The sequence below is a fragment of the Sminthopsis crassicaudata genome, chromosome 3 (assembly GCF_048593235.1).
Source record: "Sminthopsis crassicaudata isolate SCR6 chromosome 3, ASM4859323v1, whole genome shotgun sequence".
Classification (NCBI taxonomy): domain Eukaryota; kingdom Metazoa; phylum Chordata; class Mammalia; order Dasyuromorphia; family Dasyuridae; genus Sminthopsis; species Sminthopsis crassicaudata.
This window is the reverse complement of record NC_133619.1, coordinates 630,194,718-630,219,266: the sequence shown is the minus strand read 5'-3', so window position 1 is coordinate 630,219,266 and position 24,549 is coordinate 630,194,718. Positions and strand designations below refer to the sequence as shown.

At 40.3% G+C, this 24,549-nt stretch overlaps 1 protein-coding gene across 5 annotated transcripts in view; it reads left to right on the top strand.

Moving 5' to 3' along the window:
• Positions 1-24,549, top strand: part of TP73 (tumor protein p73) — a 212,845-nt gene that overhangs the window by 40,658 nt on the left and 147,638 nt on the right. For all 5 annotated transcript variants that reach the window (XM_074306470.1, XM_074306471.1, XM_074306469.1 and 2 more), the window contains exons 2-3: positions 21,315-21,410; positions 23,316-23,439. In XM_074306470.1, the coding sequence (XP_074162571.1) occupies positions 21,346-21,410; positions 23,316-23,439 (189 nt within the window). In that variant the 5' untranslated portion in view covers positions 21,315-21,345. The remainder of the gene's footprint in view (positions 1-21,314; positions 21,411-23,315; positions 23,440-24,549) is intronic.

Below are 24,549 nucleotides of genomic sequence, written 5' to 3'. Positions count from 1 at the left end.
TGTAGATAGATAGATGAATAGATAGATTAGACTGTTTAATAATTAGATGGATAGATGAACAGCAGATGGATAGAATAAATAGATGAGGTAGAACAGACACGTGAAAAGTACAGATACATAGATGTACACTTATGAAATCCTTACTTTATACCAAATAAGCGCTGGAGATTTAAACAGAAGAAAGAAGGACAGTGAAAGGGAAATGGAGGGTTAAGGTTCACATGGCATTATACCTCCAAGTGGAGGTAGCTGGGAAATGGTGCAGTGTCTCAGTTCTAGGAAATAAGGCAAAATTTCATCTGTCGGAGTCTGGAGATCTTGTGGAAAATCTGGTCAGCTTGGTCCCAGCAGTCAGAATGATAGTAAGAGCACTGGATGGAAATTGAAAATAGGCAGGTTTTACATGTAAAATGTATGGTATTGCCTGTCGTCGGGGGGAGGGAATAGAGGGAGGGGGGGTAATTTGGAAAAATGAATACAAGGGATAATATTATAAAATATATATATATATATATTAAAAAAAAAAAAAGAAAATAGGCAGGTTTTGACTTGCTGTGAAGAAACATTTCCTAACAATTACTGCTGCCCGAGATGGAATGGGTTTCCCTCAAGAGGATGTCTATCCCCTTACTAGATTGTAAAGGCTTGACATTCCATCATCAGGGACATTGTGGACAAGATGTCATATATAAGACTAGAGAGTCTCTAGACTTCCGTGACATGGATTTCTGGGACATTTTCCCTCATGCAGCGATAGCTTTAAAAATCAAGTCATGTATGGCCTTTGTAGGTCACTGGCTGGCATGGTAGAAAGAATCCTTCACGTGGACTCAGAATAATCTAAATTCAAGCACTTTTTTAGCAGTGTGATCCTGGACAGCTATCTCATTCTGAACCCAGGCTTATTGAGAACAACAAAAAAAGTACTTATAAATTGCTTTACCAGTCTTCAAGAACTCTATAAATGCTGGCTATATTGTAGGGTTTTTTTTTATTGTTGGTGGTGGTGTAGAAGAATAGTGTCCATGTAGATGGGTGGACAGTTGCATCTTTCCTTTGTTTGCTTTCACTGAATCATATGGTATTAGAATCACTCTAAAATATCTTCTTAGGTTGCACTCTGGGAGGCTTGTGCTTAAAATTCAGAGTACAGAATTGTTTTTTGGTGTCTACTTTTTTGTATGTCTGGTTAGATGGATTTATGGATTATATTTAAGGCAACAAACACTTATAAAGTACCTAAGCTCAGGGGGTTATAATAAAAGAAAAAACCAGTTCCTACCCTCAAGGAGCTTACTGTCTAGTAGGGAGAATCCATCCCAATGGCTATACACATACAAGAGCATAGAAAGGATAAAGTGGAGAGTTGATCGAAGGATTAAGGGCCAAGAAGAGGGATTGGGACAGGCTTCTTGTAGAAGGTAGAATTTTAGCTGAGATTTGAATGAAGCTAGAGAAGGAGGAAGATATAGAGGGAAGGGAACTGGGTATGGGTAACAGGCAAAGGAACTACAGAGTTGGGAACTCTGTATTTTGTTTTAAGGAATAATAAGGATAAGGAATAATAATAATAAGGATAAGAAGAAATAATAAGTATTTTGTTTAAGGAATAATATATATTGTATAATCTAGTTTTAAACAAACCCTTAAAAGGGGGCAAAATGCTTTGAAAAGATTCTGGTAAGGAAACAATGAAATGAAAATAATTCTAATAATAAGTACCAGCAAGCAATAGAGATAATGGAAGAATTGATGCTCGAGACCTTTCTCAGCCATCTTCCAGATAAACAACAGAATTAGAGAATCATGGAAGCCAAATTTTGGAGGTTAATATACTCCAAAACATAATTTAAGGAATCCCACTATGTTTTAACTAAGAAGCAGGGAGACCGATCATGAAGCCAGAATTCTGGAGGAAAGAATTAGAAAATGAGGAGAAGCAGAGAAGATGAGAGAATGATAGACTAATGACTCTGCCATAGGAATAAAGATGAGAACAAAACTCCTAATATTGAAAAAGATATCTGTGTAACCCTTGACTTTAATTGTATGAAAATCTTATATCTGACAGCAAAACCATCTGACTAATCAGGAAACAGGTCACGCAGAGAGAATTTAACAGTCATTACACTCCCTCTCTGAAAACCATAATTCAAAACAAAACAAACAAACAAAAGCAGAGTTGCTGTATTTCAAAGCATCATAAATGAAGAATTTCTCATTTATTAGTACTAAATATAGAGAAAGTAGTCTCTAATCACCTACTGAAATGAGTAAGCTTCAAAGGAAAAACCCCAGGCTTTTAAAAATTATTATTATTATTTCTTTTTGGTTTTTAGGAGCTTTTTAGGGGGAGAGGAAAGGGGGAAAGCTGGCAAGAGAAATACAAAATAGGGTGGGGAAAGGGTAGTTTGCACAGAAAAAACTAGAAGAAAATTCAGAAGGAAGCACAAACTACCAGGATCATTTAGAAACTAATGTGTAATTTTCATAATGTACTTTTTTAAAAAAAGCAAACAGATGTGTGGTTTCATATAGAATCTGTGTTTTATGTTCTGGTGTGTATGTAAAAATGCTTTTTATGTTTAAGTTCAGATTTATAAAAGTTCTCCCTCCAAAAAAAAAAAAAAGAAAATAGGGTTTTTGTTGACAAAAAATTATTTAAATGTCACAAGTAAAAATGTTCCTATCTTCTTATTTAAAATGTAGACTGAAAGTTTTTTCATCTGTTAAAAAAATCTCCCAAATTAAGAGTTTGGGTGAGTATTGAACCCATTAAAATATCAAAAATGTGACATTATTGGATTGCAGCTCTGCATTGGTATTCTTAGGAGCCTGTGAACTTAGGTGGTATCTGGGGTCCCTTCTGGCTCAGGGGTCTGAGCCTTTGACTTTTGTTGGACATCAAACTCCAGCCCTGACATTTGTAGCAAAAAAGGTCCTGCCCAGGAAAGGGTGCTACCAGCAGGAGCTGGGTCACGTTTCATAGCTCATCTTCCTTCTGAAAACGGAGAAGAGGGGCACTACTGGGAGCTGGGGGTTTCCTACCTGCCCACTAGAGTGGATACTCTGTCCGCTGGTGATGACCTGGGCCGCTCGAACATCCAGCCTGGGGACCAGGGAGATGAGGTGACCCACTTCCTATCGGGGGATTTCTCTCTGTGCCCTTGCCCTGGACGGGGTCGAAGGCCTTTTAAGGATGGGGCTGGGCTGGGCTGGGCTCTGGGGAATTCCACAGAGACTCTCTCGAAATTCTGACAGCATTCCTTCTCTTCTCTGACCCCCGATCCCTCCCTACCTCCTCTATGAGTTGAGATTTTGTTCAAGAAGAACCAGAGAACCGTTCACATGGGCAGCCTCAGCTAGTTTTAGTTTTCCTATCGTTTTCAATGTGGAGGCGGGAGGAAGAGAGGCTGGCTAATTTTACTTTTTACTTCTCTGCCTTCTGCTTTCCTCAGTAGAGTCCAGGGGACAGTTGGGGAGGGCAATTTGAATAATATCCTATCTGGTGGTTTGGTTCTGGTACATATGAATTCTTGCTCTTTGCCTATCGGCTTCGGTGGTGATTTTCCAAAGGAAGTCTGTAGTTATCGTGGCCTTTTCATCCTAAAGCATGTGAAAATTATATGGGAAAGTCAAGGGGTAGGGAGGAAATAAATCCCCCCACCCCACCCCACACCGTCTTCATCCCTGGACCCCATCGAGCCTCAGGAGGCCGCAAAATCTCCCAAATTTTCCCCCATATCCACAAAATACAAGTAGCAGCAGAAGTGAAGATGGCTGCTTCCTGAAGCTTTGGAAGTGAGTCCACTCATCACCGGCCTGCTCACTCTCCCCACAGGAAGCTGAATCTCTTTTATTTTCAACAGGAGGCAGAGTCTGAGAAATGTTTTTGGGGCAGATTTAAGGGCAGTTTGTGGGGATGTGAGTGGAGGGCTCCTGTTTCCTTAAAGGGAGGGCTGTGACTGGAACATAGCCAAGACCCACCAAATTAGGGAGGGGCCCGCCATTTTAAGGAGTGGCTCTGATCTCTCAGCTGGCCTAAGTTTGCTGTCCTTCTGACATCATGAACTCAGGGACGGAGGTCTTCAGGGCATCCCACAGGTAGGAATTTAAGTTTTAAAGGGTTAAATTTATCATTGTCCATTACCTTTGACCCCAAAGCCAAGAGGTAGGGAGATTTCATATATTCTAAGGGGATACTCCGGGTCTGGCCCATGGGCTGTTTCTATGTTCTCATCACACACAAAAAGGTTTAATTTTACCAGTTTCTTTGTCATGCAGGGTTTGGTATTAAACTTTAAAAAAATTATAGTTATAATAATTATTTAGCTAGGAAAAAAGCATTGTAAGATTTGTGAATTTGTAAGGGAGGAATGAAACAGTTGGGCATAGGAGAGGTGCTAGGGTTTTTATCGCCCCTACCCCCCCCCCCCCAAAAAAGGGCCTCTGAAAAAGTTAAAACTGCTTTGGTTAAAAGTGGAGGAAGAGGCTTGAAGAGTAAGGGGTGAGAAAGGGGTTTCAGAGATTGATGAATCTTCTGTATCTGGGCCCATTCATACTTAAAAGCTCAGGCTTAACAGCCTTTGGTTTCCTAGATTTTAAAACTCAAAAAAGACCTCAGGAGTCATATCTCTTTATTTTATTATTACACAATAGTTCAACGGTTCCCAAGCTACTTTTTTCATACCATGAGCTAGAAACAAGTCTCTGACGGGCCTCCTGGTGGATGATGTGTATAAGTCATACAATAATAGCATTGAGAGCCAGAAAAAATCTTCAGGATTTAGTCCAATGAGACAACTGAGAGCTAGGTTTGTTCAGGGTCACCTAAGTAGATTCAGTCCTCTGTCTTTATGATTAATCCATCCAGTGAAAAACTCATTTTCCCCTAATCTTCCCATATTATACAAATCTGGTTAAAATTTCTAGTCATGATGAGGTCCTGAGTAATTGGGTTTTTTAATTACCTTTTTTTTTCTGAGGCAATTGGGGTTTAGTGACTTGCCCATGGAAACTAGTTAGGAAGTGTTAAGTATCTGAGGCCACATTTGAACTCGGGTCCTCCTGAGTTCAGGGCTGGTGCTCTATCCACTGCCTAGCTTCCCCCAAGTAACTAGGTAAGGTTGGCAGAGAAAGACTAAAAAGCACTAAGGCAAGCAGGTCCGGTCAATTTTGCTGTTTCCATTCAAAAATCCAAATCATGTCAAATCCCTGATGTTCAATTTCCCCTATAAATCTGTTAGAACCTACGCCATCTTTGCTGAATTCCTTTTAGGTTACTCTGCCATGGCAGAGTTCTGCCTCATGGTGTCTCCTCACCCTCCATCCCCCCCTTTCCTTATGGTATATACTATATGCTCTCCCCAATTCTATTTTATATTTACCATTTCTAGTGCCTATTTTTCCTCTTCGTTTTGTCTGTAACCTCGTCCCTTAAATACATTTAACCATTTTGCCAAAGACAGTGGCCATTGTAAATTCTTCACATGACAAAATGCCAACATGATTTCACACAGTAGTTCACTGGTTCCCAAGCCCACTTTTCATACCATTTTGGTACTGAACTCCAAACACATCAGTAAGTAATAAATCCTTTAAAAAGTCTGCTTTAGGAGGAGTGGGATGAGAGTGGGGATTAACATCATTTAATTTCTACAAGTAGGAGATGAAATAAGATTTAGGAGCTCAGAGATCTCTTTTTTATTATAGCTTTTTATTTACAACATATATATATGGGTAATTTTACAACATTGACAATTGCAAAACTTTTTGTTCCAACTTTTCCCCTCCTTCCCCTCACCCTCTCCCCCAGATGGCAGGTGGACCAATACATGTTAAATATGTTTAAATAAAATATATGTATACATGTCCAAACAGTTGTTTTGCTGTACAAAAAGAATTGGACTTTGTAAGAGTGTACAGTTAACCTGTGGAAATCAAAAATGCAGGCAGACAAAAACAGAGGGAGTGGAAATTCTATGTAGTGGTTCATAGTCATCTCCCAGAGTTCTTTCCCTGGGTGTATGTAGCTGGTTCAGTTCATTACTGCTCTATTGGAACTGATTTGGTTCAGGAGATCTTCTCATTTAACTGGATTATTTTATCTCCAAAATTTTATTGGTTTTTATACCATAATTATTTTCAGATATGGTGCTCCTACTCTCAGATACAAACAAACAAACAAACAAAAAAAAAAACAACAAACCCAGTTCACCAAAACCAACCAAGTCAGTTTTTTCAACATCCTCTATCCTTATCCTTATCAAGAAGAAACAAGCTTCTTGAAGTTCTATTCTCTGGGGCTAAGATTCATCATGATACTTAAATGGGGATAAGCTACCTTCTACCTTTGCTAATTCACTTAATTCTAATGTCTTCCCTCCATTGTTTTATCTTTAATTTATCCTGTATATATGTTGTTTATACAGGATAATAGGTATTAAACTTTAAAAATTATAGTTTTAATAATTATTTTGAAATTATATACCATAAAAGTAATTTTATTATTATAACTATATAATGAGTTTTATTATAGTTTTTTTTCATGTTATCTCTTTATTCAGTGAGCTCCTTGGGAGCAGGGATTGATTTTACCCTTCTTTGCATTTCCACTTAGGATAATACCAGTAGTATAGAGATATTTGATAAATGCATATTTCTTGTCATCCCATGCAAACCTGAGTTAATCATAAATGAAAAAAAGATGAACAATCAAAAAAAAAGATTAGCTGCCATCTAATAATTTTTTTTCTTCCCATTTACATAATTGTAATTTTCATGTTGAGCATTCTCCTGATCCTGCTTCCTTCTTCATTAATTCACACATCTGTTTTCTATTTTTCTCTGAATTCCTCCTATGTGTTGATCCTTTCTGTGTAATAAATACATCCAGTTCATGAATGTAACAAAATGCACTATGTCCTATAGATATTATCATCAACCCCATTTCACAAATGAATAATCTGAGTCCTAGCAAGGCTCCAATTTCCTACAGTTTCTTTGTGAACTGTACCAAAATTCTGGGAGTTTTTTGTGGTTTTCCTTCTCCCCATTTAAACACTGCCATGCAGCAAGTTCTGAATGATAGTCTTTCTTTACATTAGGAATAAGACCTGGGTGTGTGATTTTACTAGTTTAAAGACCCAGCAGATGAGCAGGCTCCCTCTACCAAACAAACACAGATTGGTGGTGTTTTTGGTTCCATAGATGGATAGTTACCTAGAACATCAAGAGCTTAAGGAACATGTACAAATATGGTCACACAGCCAGCTTCCTTCAGAAACAGGATCTCGAACTCAGATCTTCCTGGCTCAGAAAACAACTCACTTGCCTCTGCCAAGAGCCATTTGGATATTGATAATATCATTCATAGGCCATAGAAAATGAGCAACTTCTAGAACTCAGTGGGAAGTGGTTGTGCTTAACTTTCAGTTCATCATTGCTTGTGGTCACCTTAGCAGATGATTTTGCGCCCATGTTGGACATTCCCCACCTCTGTTACTACCCAGAATCGCAATCTCATTTAGAATGGTACGACTATATCTATATTTCTATGTGTATCTCTCTATGTCATCTAGAGCTGGCTCCAGATCTAATTATATATAAGCACAGAAGTAATGTATATAATCATATATGTAAAATTATATATATATACTACTGTAATTTTGTAAATAATTTATATGTAATTGTGTGTACATAATTATATATGTAAAATTACATAAATAGTCTGTGATTATGCATATAATTTCTATATAATACATCTACATGCAATTTTATATCTAAGTAGGTATATATGTAATTACATATAAATATATACACATATATGTAATTATGCATAAATGTTTAAAGTTGTAAATATATATCTTTACTTAAAAAAGAGCAGATATGGAAAATGACTTTCCTTCCATAATTTTCCAGAGATGTCATTTTCTTTTTAAAAGGGAGTTTATTGGAAAATAATTTCTAATTATATGAGAAAGGCAATGAAACTGTCCTTATCCTTTGACACAGCAATCTTACATCTTGGCATATACACCCTAAAGAGGGAAAAGTCAGATTAAACGCTTACTACGTGCCAGACCTGGGACTAAAGGCTGAGTAGACAAAGGGAAAGCAGAAGTAGTCTATGCCTTTAAGGAGCCTGTGTTCTCACCGGAAGCAAAATGGATCCCCGTTCATTGGGAAATGGCTGAACTTATTATGATATATATGTATATAAATGTATGTATGCATATAAATATGCATTATTATGGCTGGATGTAAGGAATTTAAAGAAAACTGGAAAGATTTGTAAGAGCTCATGCTGGTTAAGTAGGAAGGCTAAGGAGAAAAATAAATACGATCGGGTTTATATGAATGGAAATGACACCAGAAAGAATGGGAACTCTGAGTAATTGTAAAAACCACTCTTGATTTTCGAGAAGAGGAAATGACAGAGTTCTCTCTCTTCTCTTGGAGGAGCAGTTGTGATCTGTTGCTCTGAGGCACAGTCACTAACTTAGTTGATTTTTCTTAATTAACTATTACTCTCCCTTACAAAGAAGGGTTCAGGAGAAGGGGTGGGGTGACCAATTTCTGTTTCCTGTTTTTTTTTTGAGGCAATTGGGCTTAAGTGACTTTTCCAGAGTCACACAACAATAACTATTAGGTGTCTGAAGGCAGATTTGAACTCAGGGCTGGTGCTCTCTTTATTATATTATTTAACTGCCCCCAGGATAACTTATTTCTAGAAAAGACTGGGATGTTAAAATTGAAAAGTATCAACAAAATGTAAGAAAACATTAAAAATGATAGAAAATAAAACTGAAAAAGGGAATGAGGTAAAAGGAACTTATATATTTGAAATACCTTTATTGAAGGGTGGGGAGGTATTAATTATTTTTATTGAACTTAAAATAGATTTTCTTTTTTAAAAAATTTTATTATATATATATATATTTTAATAATATTATCCCTTGTATTCATTTTTCCAAATTACCCCCCCTCCCTCTATTCCCTCCCCCCGATGACAGGCAATCCCATACATTTTACATGTGTTACAATATAGTCTAGGTACAATACATGTGTGTAAATACCATTTTCTTGTTGCAGAATAAACATTAGAATCCGAAGGTACATGCAACCTGGGCAGACAGATATTAGTGCTAACAATTTACATTCACTTCCCAGTGTTTCTTCTCTGGGTGTAGCTACCTCTGTCCATCATTGATCAACTGGAAGTGAGTTGGATCTTCTTTATGTTGAAGATTTCCACTTCCATCAGAATACATCCTCATACAGTATTGTTGTTGAAGTGTACAGTGATCTTCTGGTTCTGCTCATTTCACTCAGCATCAGTTGATTTAAGTCTCTCCAAGCTTCTCTGTATTCCTCCTGCTGGTCATTTCTTACAGAACAGTAATATTCCATAACCTTCATATACCACAATTTACCCAACCATTCTCCAACTGATGGACATCCATTCATCTTCCAGTTTCTAGCTACAACAAAAAGAGCTGCCACAAACATTTTGGCACATATATGTCTCTTTCCGCTCTTTAGTATTTCTTTGGGATATAATCCCAGTAGTAGCGCTGCTGGGTCAAAGGGTATGCACAGTTTGATAACTTTTTGGGCATAATTCCAGATTGCTCTCCAGAATGGCTGGATTCTTTCACAACTCCACCAACAATGTATCAGTGTCCCAATTTCCCCACATCCCCTCCAACATTTATCATTATTTATTCCTGTCATCTTAGCCAATCTGACAGGTGTGTAGTGGTATCTCAGAGTGGTCTTAATTTGCATTTCTCTGATCAGTAGTGATTTGGAACACTCTTTCATGTGAGTGGATATAGTTTCAATTTCTTCCTCTGAGAATTGTCTGTTCATATCCTTTGACCATTTATCAATTGGAGAATGGTTCGGTTTCTTATAAATTAGGGTCAGTTCTCTATATATTTTGGAAATGAGACCTTTGTCAGAACCTTTGTTTTTAAAAATATTTTCCCAATTTGTTACTTCCCTTCTAATCTTGTTTGCATTAGTATTATTTGTACAGAAACTTTTTAGTTTGATGTAATCAAAATCTTCTATTTTGTGATCAATAATGATCTCTAGTTCTCCTCTGGTCATAAATTCCTTCCTCCTCCACAAGTCTGAGAGGTAGATTATCCTCTGTTCCTCTAATCTATTTATTATCTCCCTCTTTATGCCTAAATCATGGATCCATTTTGATCTTATCTTGGTATATGGTGTTAAGTGTGGATCCATATCTAATTTCTGCCATACTAATTTCCAGTTTTCCCAACAGTTTTTTCCGAATAATGAATTTTTATCCCTAATGTTGGAATCTTTGGGTTTGTCAAAGATTAGATTGCTATAGATGTATCCTTTTTTGTCCTTTGTATCTAATCTGTTCCACTGATCTACCGGTCTATTTCTTAGCCAATACCAAATGGTTTTGGTGACTGCTGCTATATAATATAGCTTTAGATCAGGTACACTTAGACCACCTTCCTCTGAGTTTTTTTTCATTAGTTCCCTTGCAATTCTCGACCTTTTATTCTTCCATATGAATTTTGTTGTTATTTTTTCTAGGTCATTGAAATAGTTTCTTGGGAGTCTGATTGGTATAGCACTAAATAAATAGATTAGTTTGGGGACTATTGTCATCTTTATTATATTCGCTCGGCCTATCCAAGAGCATTGAATGTCTTTCCAATTATTTAAATTTGATTTTATTTTTGTGGCAAGTGTTTTATAATTTTTCTCATATAATTCCTGACTTTTCTTTGGTAGATGGATTCCCAAATATTTTATACTCTCAACATTTGTTTGGAATGGAATTTCTCTTTGTATCTCTTGCTGTTGCATTTTGTTAGTGATATATAAAAATGCCGAGGATTTATGTGGATTTATTTTGTATCCTGCCACTTTGCTGAAATTTTGAATTATTTCTAGTAGCTTTTTAGCAGAGTCTTTGGGGTTCTCTAAGTATACCATCATGTCATTTGCAAAAAGTGATAGTTTAATTTCCTCATTTCCTACTCTAATTCCTTGAATCTCTTTCTGGGCTCTTATTGCCGAGGCTAGCGTTTCTAGTACTATATTGAATAGTAATGGTGATAGTGGGCAACCTTGTTTCACTCCTGATCTTACTGGGAAAGGTTGCAGTTTATTTCTATTGCATATTATGCTTACTGAAGGTCTTAAATATATGCTCCTGATTATTCTAAGGAATAGTCCATTTATTCCTATACTCTCAAGAGTTTTTAGTAGGAATGGATGTTGGATTTTGTCAAATGCTTTTTCTGCATCTATTGAGATGATCATATGGTTCTTATTAATTTGATTATTAATATGGTCAATTATATTAATAGTTTTCCTAATATTAAACCAGCCCTGCATTCCTGGAATAAATCCTACTTGATCATAGTGTATTATCTTGGAGATGATTTTCTGAAGTCTTTTTGCTAATATCTTATTTAAGATTTTAGCATCAATATTCATTAAGGAGATTGGTCTATAATTTTCTTTCTCAGTTTTCGATCTACCTGGTTTAGGTATCAGTACCATGTCTGTGTCATAAAAGGAGTTTGGTAGGACTCCTTCATCCTCTATTTTTTCAAATAATTTATATAACATTGGGGCTAATTGTTCTTTAAATGTTTGGTAGAATTCACATGTGAATCCATCTGGCCCTGGGGATTTTTTCCTGGGGAGTTGATTAATAGCTTGTTCTATTTCTTTTTCTGAAATGGGACTATTTAAGCAATTTATCTCCTCCTCTGTTAATCTAGGGAGCCTATATTTTTGGAGGAAGTCATCCATTTCACTTAAGTTATGAAATTTATTGGCATAAAGTTGGGCAAAGTAACTCCTTATTATTTCTCTAATTTCCTCTTCATTGGTGGAAAGATCCCCCTTTTCATTTGTAAGACTATCAATTTGATTTTCCTCTTTCTTTTTTTTGATCAAATTTACCAAAGGTTTATCTATTTTATTGGCTTTTTCATAAAACCAACTCTTGGTTTTATTTATTAATTCAATAGTTTTTTTACTTTCAATTTTATTGATTTCTCCTTTTAATTTTTGTATTTCAAGTTTAATTTTTGGTTGGGGGTTTATAATTTGGTCTTTTTCTAGCCTTTTAAGTTGTAAGCCCAATTCGTTAATCTTCTCTTTCTCAATTTTCTTCAAATAAGCCTCTAAAGATATAAAATTTCCCCTTATTTACTGCTTTAGCTGCATCCCAAAGATTTTGATATGATGTCTCATCATTGTCATTATCTTGGGTGAAATTGTTAATTGTTTCTATAATTTGCTCTTTCACCCAGTCATTCTTTAAGATGAGATTATTCAGTTTCCAATTACTTTTTGGTCTATTTACCCCTAACTTTTTACTGACTTAAAATAGATTTTCATTGATTTATTTTATATCACCTTATTTTTCTCCTGTTTTTTTCTCATTCCCCTTCCCAGAATCCCTTGTAACAAAAAAGTTTTTAAAATCCCAAAACGTGATCCACACATCCAAAAACTTTGTTATATTAGATGATCTTTATATAGGGGATAACTGTTATTATTATTATCATTATTAATGATTATTATTGTTCTAAAGATGGAAAGATTTTTGGAGCCATTGAGTCCCCAGTCCTGTCATTTTACAGAAAAGAAGGGAACAAGGTCACACATATTGAGACCCTGCTGGTCCCATTGGAGAGGGTTTGAAGGTTGCACAAGCTGTCTGCTGAAATCCATCTCTTCCAGAATTAAGGATTCGGTGCTTTGCCCTGGATTTCTCAGGGAATCAGGATGAGAGTTTGGATCTGCAGTGCTAGGATCACAGGCAAAGGAACCTACCAACTCAGAATTGGGCTCCTCAGGTGCGAGGGAGAAGCTCCTGCTGGTGGCAGCAAAGGATTGCAGATGTTATGTTCGGGATCATGTAGGAGTGTGGACTCAGTTCGGATTCCCTCTGCCTCTCTCCCAGCCTCCAGCAGGAGTCTGCTGGAGAGTTGCTCTTGGGAGCCAAAGATAGGGAAAGCTACTCATTGGTTCCCCCCGCCAAGTTCTGTGATCTTCCTAACCCTCCTCCTGGGCCTTCGGGAGAAATGTATGTTTGAGTGCTCTTGCAGGAAAAGGAGAGATTTGAAAAGTTCAATGGGAAAGGGTTTTCTTTTATAGCAACTGAGAATTATAGGATCCTCGAGATGGAGCTGGAAAAATAGAGGGCAGAATGATGATGAACAGAGACTGTCAGAGCTGGGAGAGATTTAGAACAGAGAATAACAGTCAGAAGAGCCTTAGAAAATGGACTTTTATACCCAGGACAGAACTTTGAACAGAGATGTTAGATTACAGAGTACAGAATGCTAGGTCTTGGGTCTTTAGGGTCACTTGGTCCAGCCTTTGCCATTTTGATGATGTGTAAAGTTAGGCACAGGGAAGAGGAATGGTTTATTCAGTCACTGAGCCAATTATTATTGGCAGAGTGAAGAATTCTCTCTGTGTCTATCTCCTTTTCCTTTTTCTTTCTTTATTCTCTCTCCACCTCTTTCCTTTTCTTTTTCTGTCTCTTTCTTCTCTCTCCCTTCTTTCTCCCCTTCTCTCCTTATCCATTCATATTGCTTTCTATGCTTATCCCTGTATTTCTATCCCTATCTCTCTCTGACTTGCTCCTCTTTCCCTCCCTCTATTTCTTCTCCTTCTCCATCCATCTATCCTCTGTCTCTCTCAATTTGTCTTTGTCTCTCCATTCCACTTTGTTTCCCTCTTTTTCTACTTCCCTTTCTCTACTTCCATCCCTTCCCATCTATCTCTCTGCCTTTGTGCCTCCATTCCTACTTTTCTATGTCTCTCTTTCTCTCTTCTACTTCCATTCCTTCCCATCTATCTCTGTTTTTGTCTCTCCATTCTTATCTTTGTCTCCCTTTTCCTCTCTTCTCCATCTCCCATCCCTCTGCCCATCTATTCATCTATCTCAATCTTTTTTCTTTCTCTGTTTCTCTCCCAGCCCATCTTCACCCTCATCACCACGCCATCATCTCTTTTTGTCACGTATTTTCTTGATGACATCTTTTACCTGTCTGCTTCTCCACATTCCTAGTTGGTTATATATTGCCACCTACAAGCAAAGATGCACTTGGAGCTGACTTGTTAAATTTTTAATTAGATCATTTATACCTTGGAAATCAGAACATGCTAGAGATCAGGGCTCGATTTAGAGTTCTATTGATTGTCCAGACTTAAGAAGGTGATGGAGAAAATCTTTAGTCAACCTTAAGTGTGTCACACATGGCAATCCCAGAACTGACTGTTAACCATTCCCCAGCATGCTCCTTCCTGTGGCATCCTTTGATTGTATAGCAGTCGGCCTTTGCAGCCGATATGGGGGTTTCTGCACCGGTCTGCCCCGCCACCTGCTTCCTAGAACTTGGCAGGCTGCCCCGGGATCTGGAAGCTGAGAAGCGGGTGTGTGTGGGGACGTTGCCTTGCTGAGGGGGCCGTCTGAAGCTTTGGCATGTACGCATGCTGAGACAGTTAAGTCTTGTATTGTGCAAACACTACCGGCAGCTAGAAGTCCTCTAATTAATTGTTCACCATTAAAAAAAAAAAAGAAAGAAAGAGAGAAAGAAAGGAAGGAAGGAAGGAAGAAAGAAGGGATGAATGTGCAATTGTGTGAAGTCAGCTATCAGAAGTATTCAGCCCCAGTACCCCAGAGTACCCACCCGAGATGCTCTTGCCCAATTCTACTCTCTCCAGTTCATTCATGTCTCCTTTACTTGGAGGCCTTCCAGGGGAGGCTGCTGGATGGCCAAATGGTGGGGACGCTGGCGAGGGGCATTTTCACCGGTTTGGGTTGTCCTGCCTCTGATGTCCTGCCAGCTCGGGGATTCTGAAAGCTGGCCTGCATTGGAGTTCCTTCTGGACTTCACATTCCCTGTTGGTGACATTTGTTTTCCTGAGTCCCCAAACCTGGGATGCTCTACCTCATTCCCTCAGCCGTTTGGACCCTTCGGTCCCTTTCCTCTGAGATAATTTCCAATTTATCCTTTGTAAAGCTTTTTTTTTTTTTTGGTAGTTGTTTCTATGGGGTCTCCCCTCCCCATTCGTATTAGAATATAAACTTCTCCAGGCACTGGATAGAGCACTAGTCCTGAAGTCAGGAGGACTCGAGTTCAAATCTGGCCTCAGACACTTAACATTTCCTAGCTGTATGACCCTGGGCAAGTCACTTAGGCCCGATTGCCTCAAGGGGAAAAAAGAATATAAACTTCTCAAAGACAGTGGCTGATTTTGTCTTTTCTTTAAAAAAATGTAAATAATAATTTATTCTTCTAATTATATGTATAGACAAATTTCTTTTTTCTTTTTCTTTTTTTGTATTTTCATTATAGGGCCTGGCATACAGTAGGCATTTAATAAATTCTTGTTGACTTCAAGACTTTGCACAAATGCAACCCATTATAACCAGTCTTGCCCAATTTTCCCAGTTATTAAAATGCACACCCTTATTTTGTATTTATCTGTAGACATATTATTTCCCCGTTTAGAACTTAAGCTTCTTGAGGGCAGGAACTTTCATTTCTATCTTTGTAGTCCCCTGCCCAACATGCTGCTTGAATGAGCATTCTCAGACACTTAACACTTCCTAGCTGTGTGACCCTGGGCAAGTCACTTAACCCCAGCCTCAGAGATAGAAAAAAAAAAAAAAAAAACTATGAATGTAGATTATTATTGAACAGTAAGTGCTATAGATAGAACTAGAGTTCTCTTCCTCCCTCCCTCTTTCCTTTCTTCCTTTCTCCCTCCCTCCCTCCTTTTGTTCCTCCCTCCTTCTCCCCTTCCTCCCTCCTTCCTTCCTTCCTTTCTTCCTCCCTTTCTCCCTCCTTCCTTTCCCCCTCTCACTTTTTCTTCCTCTTTTCCTCCTTTTCTCCCTCCTTCCTTCTCTATCTGTCTCTCTTTCTTTTGTATATGGAACTCCCAGGTAGAAAAAGTTTCCTTTTCTATCAATCCATCAATAAACATTTATTAATCATGATTCATGTGTTAGGGACCATGCAAAGCTCTGCAAATACAAAAAAGAGACAACAGATTGTCCCTGCCCTCAAGAAGCTTACCATCTTAGATGCCTGTCAGCACCCTCTGTCACTTATAGCCTTAGAGGTTGGCTTAGATCATTGAGAGGTTAAGTTTAGCCAAAGGTCACACAATATAAGTCAGAGGAAGGACTGGAACTCAGGTTGGCTGTGAGGCCATAGTATCTCTTGTGCTATTTGTTGTTAAGTCATTTTTTCAATTGGTTTGATTCTCTGCCCCCATTTGGGATTTTCTTGGCAAAGATACTGCAGTGGTTTTGCCATTTCCTTCTCCAGCTCATTTTACAAATAAGGAAACTGAGGCAAAGAGAGTAAAGTAACTTGTTCAGGGTCACCGATGACAAAAAATGACAACAGCAAAAAAAGATTTATGAACTGATGCAGAATGGAGCAAACCGGGCTAGAAGAACAGATATCCCCACCGCCTTCAATTATACAGATGATTGGACACTAAGAGGGGGCCACCACTAACTAGTTCTTTCCCTCTGAGACTCAGTTCTCCTATCTGTAAAATGGGAGTTTGGCCCCAGACAGTAGAGTTGAAAGTAATAGCTAAAGATTGCTGAGAGGCAGGTTTAGACTTGAGGTAATGAAAAACTTCCTAACAATTAGAACTATCTTCTAGTGGAATGTGATGTCTGGGGAGGCAGTGACTGGAATCCCCCTCAACGGATTTCTTCAAGTAAAGGCTGGATGTCTCAGAGGTTAGGTGGAGATCTGACTCAAGTTCGACTTAGATCAGGTGACCTTGGAGGTCTCTCCCAATTCCAAGGGGCTGTGAAATCATATTCAGAGTAATGGTAATAACCTATCTTATCCTGGAGGCAAATAGTGAAAAAACATCTTCCTTCTGGCCTTTGAACCCAAGGGCTTGAGTTCTGTACTTGGGTGACTATTGGGCGAAGTAGTTAACCCTTCTGGGGTGCAGCAGAGTTACCTGAAAAATGAGCAGTTTAGATCATTTATATGGCCCCAGCCCTCCCAGCTCTGACATCCTTTGTTCTAAGTTCTCTCCCCACTTCTGACATCCTGGGTTCTAAGGGCCCTCCCAGCTCTGACATTCTGTGTTCTAAGGGCCCTCCCAGTTCTGACATCCCGAGTTCTAAGGGCCCTCCCAGCTCTGACATTCTGTGTTCTAAGGGCCCTCCCAGTTCTGACATCCTGGGTTCTAAGGGTCCTCCCAGCTCTGACCTCCTGGGTTCTAAGGGCCCTCCCAGCTCTGACATTTTGTGTTCTAAGGGCCCTCCCAGTTCTGACATCCCGGGTTCTAAGGGCCCTCCCAGCTCTGACATTCTGTGTTCTAAGGGCCCTCCCAGTTCTGACATCCTAGGTTCTAAGGGTCCTCCCAAGCTCTGACCTCCTGGGTTCTAAGGGCCCTCCCAGCTCTGACCTCCTGGGTTCTAAGGGCCCTCCCAGCTCTGACATTTTGTGTTCTAAGGGCCCTCCCAGTTCTGACATCCCGGGTTCTAAGGGCCCTCCCAGTTCTGACATCCTGGGTTCTAAGGGTCCTCCCAAGCTCTGACATCCCATATTCATTAGGTCCCTCCCAACTCTGACATCCTGGGTTCTAAGGGCCCTCCCAGCTCTGATATTCTGTGTTCTAAGGGCCCTCCCAGCTCTGGCATCCTGGGTTCTAAGGGCCCTCCCAGGTCTGACATTCTGTGTTCTAAGGGCCCTCCCAGTTCTGACATTCTGTGTTCTAAGGGCCCTTCCAGTTCTGACATCCTGGGTTCTAAGAGAATTCCCAGCTTTGTTAGTCCATATTCTAAGCATTCTTCTGGATAAGTCTTTACTATCACTTTGTTGGAAGGTCTGTCTCAAGTCTTAAATCCTATGAACCCTCCTGGAGAGGCTCCTCCTCACCCCCCCTTTTTTTTTTAACCAAAATTCTACCCATCCTTTGCAATATTACTGTATTAGTAGAAAAGAAACTAGACGGCTGTGGTGGATCCATCCTGGAGTCAGGAAGACCCCTCTTTGGGAATTCAAACCCAACCTCAGACATTTCCTAGCTATGTAATCCTGTGCAGGTCCCTTGTCCCTGCCTGCCTCAGTTTCCTTATCAGTAAAATGAGGTGGAGAAGGAAATGGCCAACCACTCTAGTATTTCTGCCAAGAAAACCCCAAATGGGGCCAGAAAGTCAGAAACGACTAAGGCACGATGAAGAACCAGAACATCTCAGGAAAACTTATTCTAAATTCTCCACTCTTCTCTGAACTCCCATCAAATGCATTTGGTGCTGTAAAATTCAATCCACAATTACCCCAGAGAAACAGGATGGAAGAAAGAGTGGGTAGGGCAGTGGGCTCTTAAAGTCCAAGAGTGGAATTCAAATTCTGCCTTGAATACTTAGTAATTTCACTTGAAATACTTTGAGGAACAATGAGATGATAATGACTCTTATGTCTGACTCTGTGACCTCATTTGGTGTTTTCTTGGCAAGGATACTGGAGCGGTTTGCCATTTTCTTCTCTGTTCATTTTACCGATGGGGAAACTGAGGCAGAAAGGGTCAAGTAGCTTGCCCAGGATTACCAGATAGAGGAAAGTATTTTAAATAACAAAGGTTTAGGACCCCTGACCTTAATGCAGCCTCATTTTACAGAGAAGTATCAGAGAAGTTCAGCGGTTTACCCATCCTGCCACAGTATCAGAGCCAGAATTTGATTCCAGGAACTAATGTTCTTTGCACTCTACTACCTTGCCTGTCTTATCTCAGTCCAACTATATTCTAATGTCTTGGAAAGCAGGGACTATAACGAGTACTGTTCTATACTATATTTTCATCAGTACCTAGAATCCTGTGGATAGTTATAGCAATTAGACCACTGATTTTACTGGTGTGGAGAATTCTCAGATGGGAAAATTCTCTCCATCAGTACTGGTTAGCACGTGCTGGAGAGCTGCATAAGATACTAAAAAGCGACCTGCCGAGGGCCACACAACCAGTGTATGTCAGGAGCAACCTAGGATCCAAATTGTCATTCAGACTTCAAGGTTTCCTTTGTAAATAATTGCTGAACGCATGAGTGAATACATGAAGAAAGAAATACATGCTTCCAGAAGGGTTTCTGAACGCCAAGTATTGTCTTCCTGCCCTGTTGCCCAGTCCCGGGTCTCTTTCTGTTTAAACCTAGCTCTTGCTCGTGTGCCATGTCCACTAGCCAGGGTTCTCCAGGGTGAGCCTGGTCCACAGGAGAGTGCAGCCCTTCAGTGCTCCATTCTCACAGAAAGTCAGAGCGGGGCAGATTGTATGTTCCTGCTGTGACCCACACTGGGCAGGTTTGGGCTTGCCCGGCTTGGCAGGGCCATGTGGCGTGGTGGGTGGGGCAGGGCCTGGGCGCAGCGCCTTCTGACTTGCACACACTGAGGTCCTCTAGGGGCTCTGGTGGCCAGATCCGTTTGTGATTTCATTACAGTCTTGCTAAGCACAGGAAGTGGCCCTCGATCAGCCCGTGAGTAAGCTCCGGAAGAAGCGGGGTGGGCCTTTGGGCAGTCTCAGCTTGACCTCCACACTCACCACCCTGTATGTCACTTTGCCTCCCTCCGCCTCAGTTTCCTCATCTGTGAAATGACAAGATTGCGTGTTTTCTCCGGAGGGAAGAGTTCCTTCAAATTCAAGTTCTAGACCTTTGAGCTTATTCTAGGTATAGACTGGTTAAGAATGATGAGAAAACTGTAACGTTGAGTTGGGATGATACAAAAAGGAGAGCTTTGCGCCAGTAATGGAAGATTCCTTGCCCCTTTCTGTGCCCACATTTCACAATCTGACTCTAACTTAACTGCCCCTCCCCATCATGTACCCTACATCCTAGCCAAACAAACCTTATTGTTATTTCTGGGACAAGATTTTTCCTGCCTTTGTTCAGACTGTCCCCCATGCTTGGAATGTGCTCTCTCCTTCACCTCTGCCTTTTGGAATAGCTAATTTATTTCAAAGTTTCGCTCAAACACCGGCTCCTTGGGGACGATCCTCCTTAATGTCCCCGGTGGTTTTTCTCTTTAGGCTTCTCTCCTCATTAATGCACATATAATATCTATTTGTTTCTGGCCCACTCTCTAGAGTTACTCTCTCAACTCACCCTTGAATTGATTTCCAGGGTTCCAAGGGCTGAGTTTCTGGTACTCTTACTCACAAGCAATCACTAGTGGGCGTCTGTCTATTCATTCCACTCAGCTAGACTTCAGTTAACTTTTTTATGGGGGGAAGAATTCAAGAGACATCATTTCTAGGCAAGGTCCTCATTTATATTAATGATGTCAGCATGTTTACTACTTGAAAAGATGGTCATTTTAACCGTCCCTCTCTTAGACCAAAGACATTCATAGGGGCTGACTCATGGCTTATGTGTCCTTGGAAGAGAGGCCATCCTGAAGGTAGCAATCGACTCTGGCTGACAGTTAACGAGAGATGGACTTTATAAAGAAAAGTGTGTTTGCCATAAGGAGGAGCTGAGAATTACATCATGTTACTTTTGTCCGAGAGATTATCTCTATTCGCAGACCACCCCAACTTTGGGCACTTTAGACAAAGACCCTACTTCTTCCACCGAAGCCTGAACTAGTTGGATAATAATGGCAATCCTATTTTCCATCAGCCATATCCTAGAGAGATTAGATAAGGAAACAGGAAGTGGGGGGGGGGAGAAAGCTAAAGGTTCCACAATTAGAATCATTAATATGAGAGAGAAATAATAATAAGCATAGCAAGAATAATTAGTATCAGGGCCGCTAGGTGGTGCGGTGGATAGAGCATCGGCCCTGAAGTCAGGAGGACTTGAGGTCAAATTTGATCCCAGACACTTCCTGGCTGTGTGATCCTGGGCAAGTCACTAAACCCCAATTGCCTCAGCAGAAGTAATAATAATTATTACTATAATAAAGAATAATTAGTATCGCGGTCAGCACTGGGGTCAGGGGGAAGCACATGTTTTATTTGCACATAAAGTGTCCTGGGCAGAGTGATGTTGAGGTAAAATGGTGTGGTGGAAGAGAAAATAAGGCTTCGGAATTGAGACAATCTCAGTTTTCTCATCTTAATATGAGGAGGTGGCACTCCATTGTCCCTACATTTCTTTCTTGTCCCAAATCTGCTATCCTCTGAAAAGTGAAGTTGTTCTAGCCTTGTTAGTCTTGGAGGGTGGTATCTAGAAGCAGATGCAAGAATGATTTTGAAATTGACATTGAACAGATAATTCTTGTTTACACGAATATGTTCTGTCTTCCCAGAGTGCTTTACCCTTGGCTCGATTCTTCCTCCATGAAGATGTCCCAGTCTTCCTCTACAGATGAAGGAACCACGTTTGAACACCTCTGGAGTACTCTGTGAGTTTCCTTCAGAGTCTGTCTCCTGGGGAGATAAAGTAGAAGTCTAGGGACGTGTTTCCTCAGCCCAGATTAGACTCAGCATCTCATGAGGCCTGGTGTCCAGTTCTAGGAGATAGGTATACGTGGGCAGGAACTGCAGCCCAATGAGGCTTTCCTTAGAATGCATTGTATAAAATGAGGTACTTCCTAGTAATCTGCAGAGCAGATTGATTCCTTTCCTGAGGGTCTTTGGTGTCATAGGAAAGAACCTGATGACCAGGGAACAGGTGAGGTGGAAAGGTGGGGTTCCACGAGGTCATTTGGAACATTGTTAGGAGGGGTGACGTGGGGTAGAGGGCAAGGGCCATCTTCCGTCCTTGGAAGAGCTGTCACGTGGAAGAAAGATGAACCTTGTTCTGCTTGACTCTAGAGGGAAGGACTGGGAATAATGGGGGAAATTACAAAGGGACAAAATTTGGCTTCAGACAAGGAAAAACTTACCAATGAGAACTGCCCCCAAAGAGAATGCCTTTGAGAGGTAGTGAACTGCCCATCCTTAGAGGTTTTCCAGTGCAAGAGCGATGCTCACTTATTTGGGGAGGGATTCCTGTTCAGGTAAGGGTTGGACCAGATGATCTGTCACTAACTTAGATTCTTCAGAAGAAGTCATGCTAAGAGAAGAGGGGAGAGAGAGGAAAAAAGAGAGGAGAAGGAATGTAGAGGGCTAGAGAAAGGAAGAGAGAAGAGGAGAGGGGAGAAAGGAGATTCGAGGAGATGACCAGAAAGGATGGAGAAAAAAAAGAGGAGAGGAGATGATAGAAGAGAAAAGGAAAGAGGAGAGAGAAGGAAAGAAAAGAAAAGAAAGGAAAGGAAAGAGAGCAGAGAGGAAAGGAGAGGAAGGGATAGGACTGCAAAGAGGAAGACTGAAGAGGAGAAGGGAGAAAGGAGACTTGAGGAGAGGACCAGAAGGGATGGAGAAAAAAAAGAGAAGACAGGAGATGGTAGGACCGAAAAGGAGAGTTAGAAAGAGAAAGGATTAAAAAAAAGAGAAGATGGAGAAGGAAAGAAAGAAAAGGAAAGATACAAGAATAGAAAGAAGGAAAAAGGATAGGAAAGAAGAGAGGAGAGGAAAGTAAAGAAAGGGAAGAAAGGAGAGGAAAGGAAAGAGACAAGAGAGGGAAGGAAAGAAAGGAGAGGAGAGAGCAAAGGAAAGAAGAAAGGGAATAAAGGAGAGGAAAGGAAAGAGACAAGAGAGGGAAGGAAAGAGGAGAGTAAAGAAGAACAGAGGAAAGGAAAGAAAAGGGGGAAAAGAGATGGAAGAAAGGAAAGAGAAGAGAAGAAAGGAAAAAAAGAGGGGAAAAGGAAAGGAAAGGGAAAAAAGAGGAGAGATATGTAAAGATAGGGAAGGAAAGGAGAGAATAAAGGGAATTAAAGGAAGAGGAAGGAAAAAAGAGAAGAAAAGAAAGAATAGGAAAGAGAAGAAAGGAAAGGAAAGAAAGGAGAGAAGAAAAGAAGGAAGAAAAGAAAGAGGAAATGAAAGAGAAGAAAAGAGGCAAGGAAAGAAAGAACAAGGAAAGAGGAGAGAGAGTGAAGAACAGAAGGGAAAGGAAAAATAAGAAAAAAGAGGGAAGGAAAGAAAGAGGAAAGAAGAAAGAAAAGAGAGGAAGGAGAGAAACTGAGAAGAGGATCAGAAGGAGAGGAGATGAAAAGTTGGTAGGGGTAGTGTAGAAGTACATAGGAGGAAAAGTAAATGGATAAAAGTATAAAGCCAGGATTCTCTCAAGTCCTTCTTAGTGATGAGGAAGATTTCTTTTCCCCTGCCCCCCTCCACCCCACCTCCTTTCCTCTCCAAATTAACACTATCCTTTGGCAGATAGGTGAGGGTGTTCAAGTAGGGCTAAAAACTTTCTCATCTTTTCTCAGGGAGCCAGACAGCACGTATTTTGATCTCCCCCAGTCCAGTCAAGGGGGCAGTGAAGTAGTGGCTGGTGGGACTGTGGTCAGCATGGACGACTTCCATATGCAGAGCATGAATGAGTCTGTCATGGTAAGTGAGGTCTCTTGACTCCTGAAGGGGAAAAACAATACTGATAACAGGGTTGATTTTCCCTTGGAAGGATGACACAACTGAGCTAATGAAAGGAGATAATGGGGGTCCCCTTTGCCTCTACTTCCCTACTCTAAAAAACAGTGTCAAGATGTGGGATGATGTCTCATCTCACACTCCCATTATCCCCTTTCTTCCTGACCACTCTTGTGTCTGGGCCATAAATTGGTTGGTTTTCTATTGGCAAACAAGTGTTGTGATTCTAGGTTTGGGCTTGTAGGACAAATACTGGACTGAGGGTTGCGTTAGGATCACAACATGATCAACGTCAGGAAAACGGGTATCTTTCTTCCTTCCCTGGAGTCACCCTTTCCCGCTTCTGCCTCTTGTTCCTCCCATCCAAAACACTAGTTTCCTTCTGCGCTCCTAGATAGTGTTAAATTATGGTTAATAATGTTATCCCTCCCCTGGGATATTTGCATTTCAATGGAGCCATGGAAAAGTTTTCCAAATGGAAAAAGCTTCTTAATGGCGGACTATCTGCCACCATCTAAACCATTCCAATAAACACTTATTAAGTTTTTATGATTTATAACACAAAGCCCCAGGGCTACAAAAACAAAACCAAATAAACCATTCCTGCCCTTAAAGGATCTTATTTTTTACTGATTGGCAGGTTAGTATACGCTATGGATAGAGTTAAGTAAATCTGAGATAATTGGGGAAGAGAAAGTGGGAATATTTAGCGGGAATTAGACACATCTTCCCATGGGAGATGATACCTTAGCTGAACCTTGAAAGGAGCTAGGAGGCAGATGAGGTGGCTTGTACGTCTCATCCCTGGGACCAGGAAGACTGAGGTTGTTGGCTCTGTTGAGCCTAGAAATTCTGTGCTTCGGGGGGCAGCTAGGTGGTGCAGTGGATAGAGCACCAGCCCTGAAATCAGGAGGACCACAGTTCAAATCTGGTCTCAGACACTTAACACTTCCTAGCTGTGTGACCCTGGGCAAGTCACTTAACCCCAGCCTCAGAAAAAGAAAAGAAAAGAAAAGAAAAGAAAAGAAAAGAAAAGAAAAGAAAAGAAAAGAAAGAAAGAAATTCTGTGCTTCG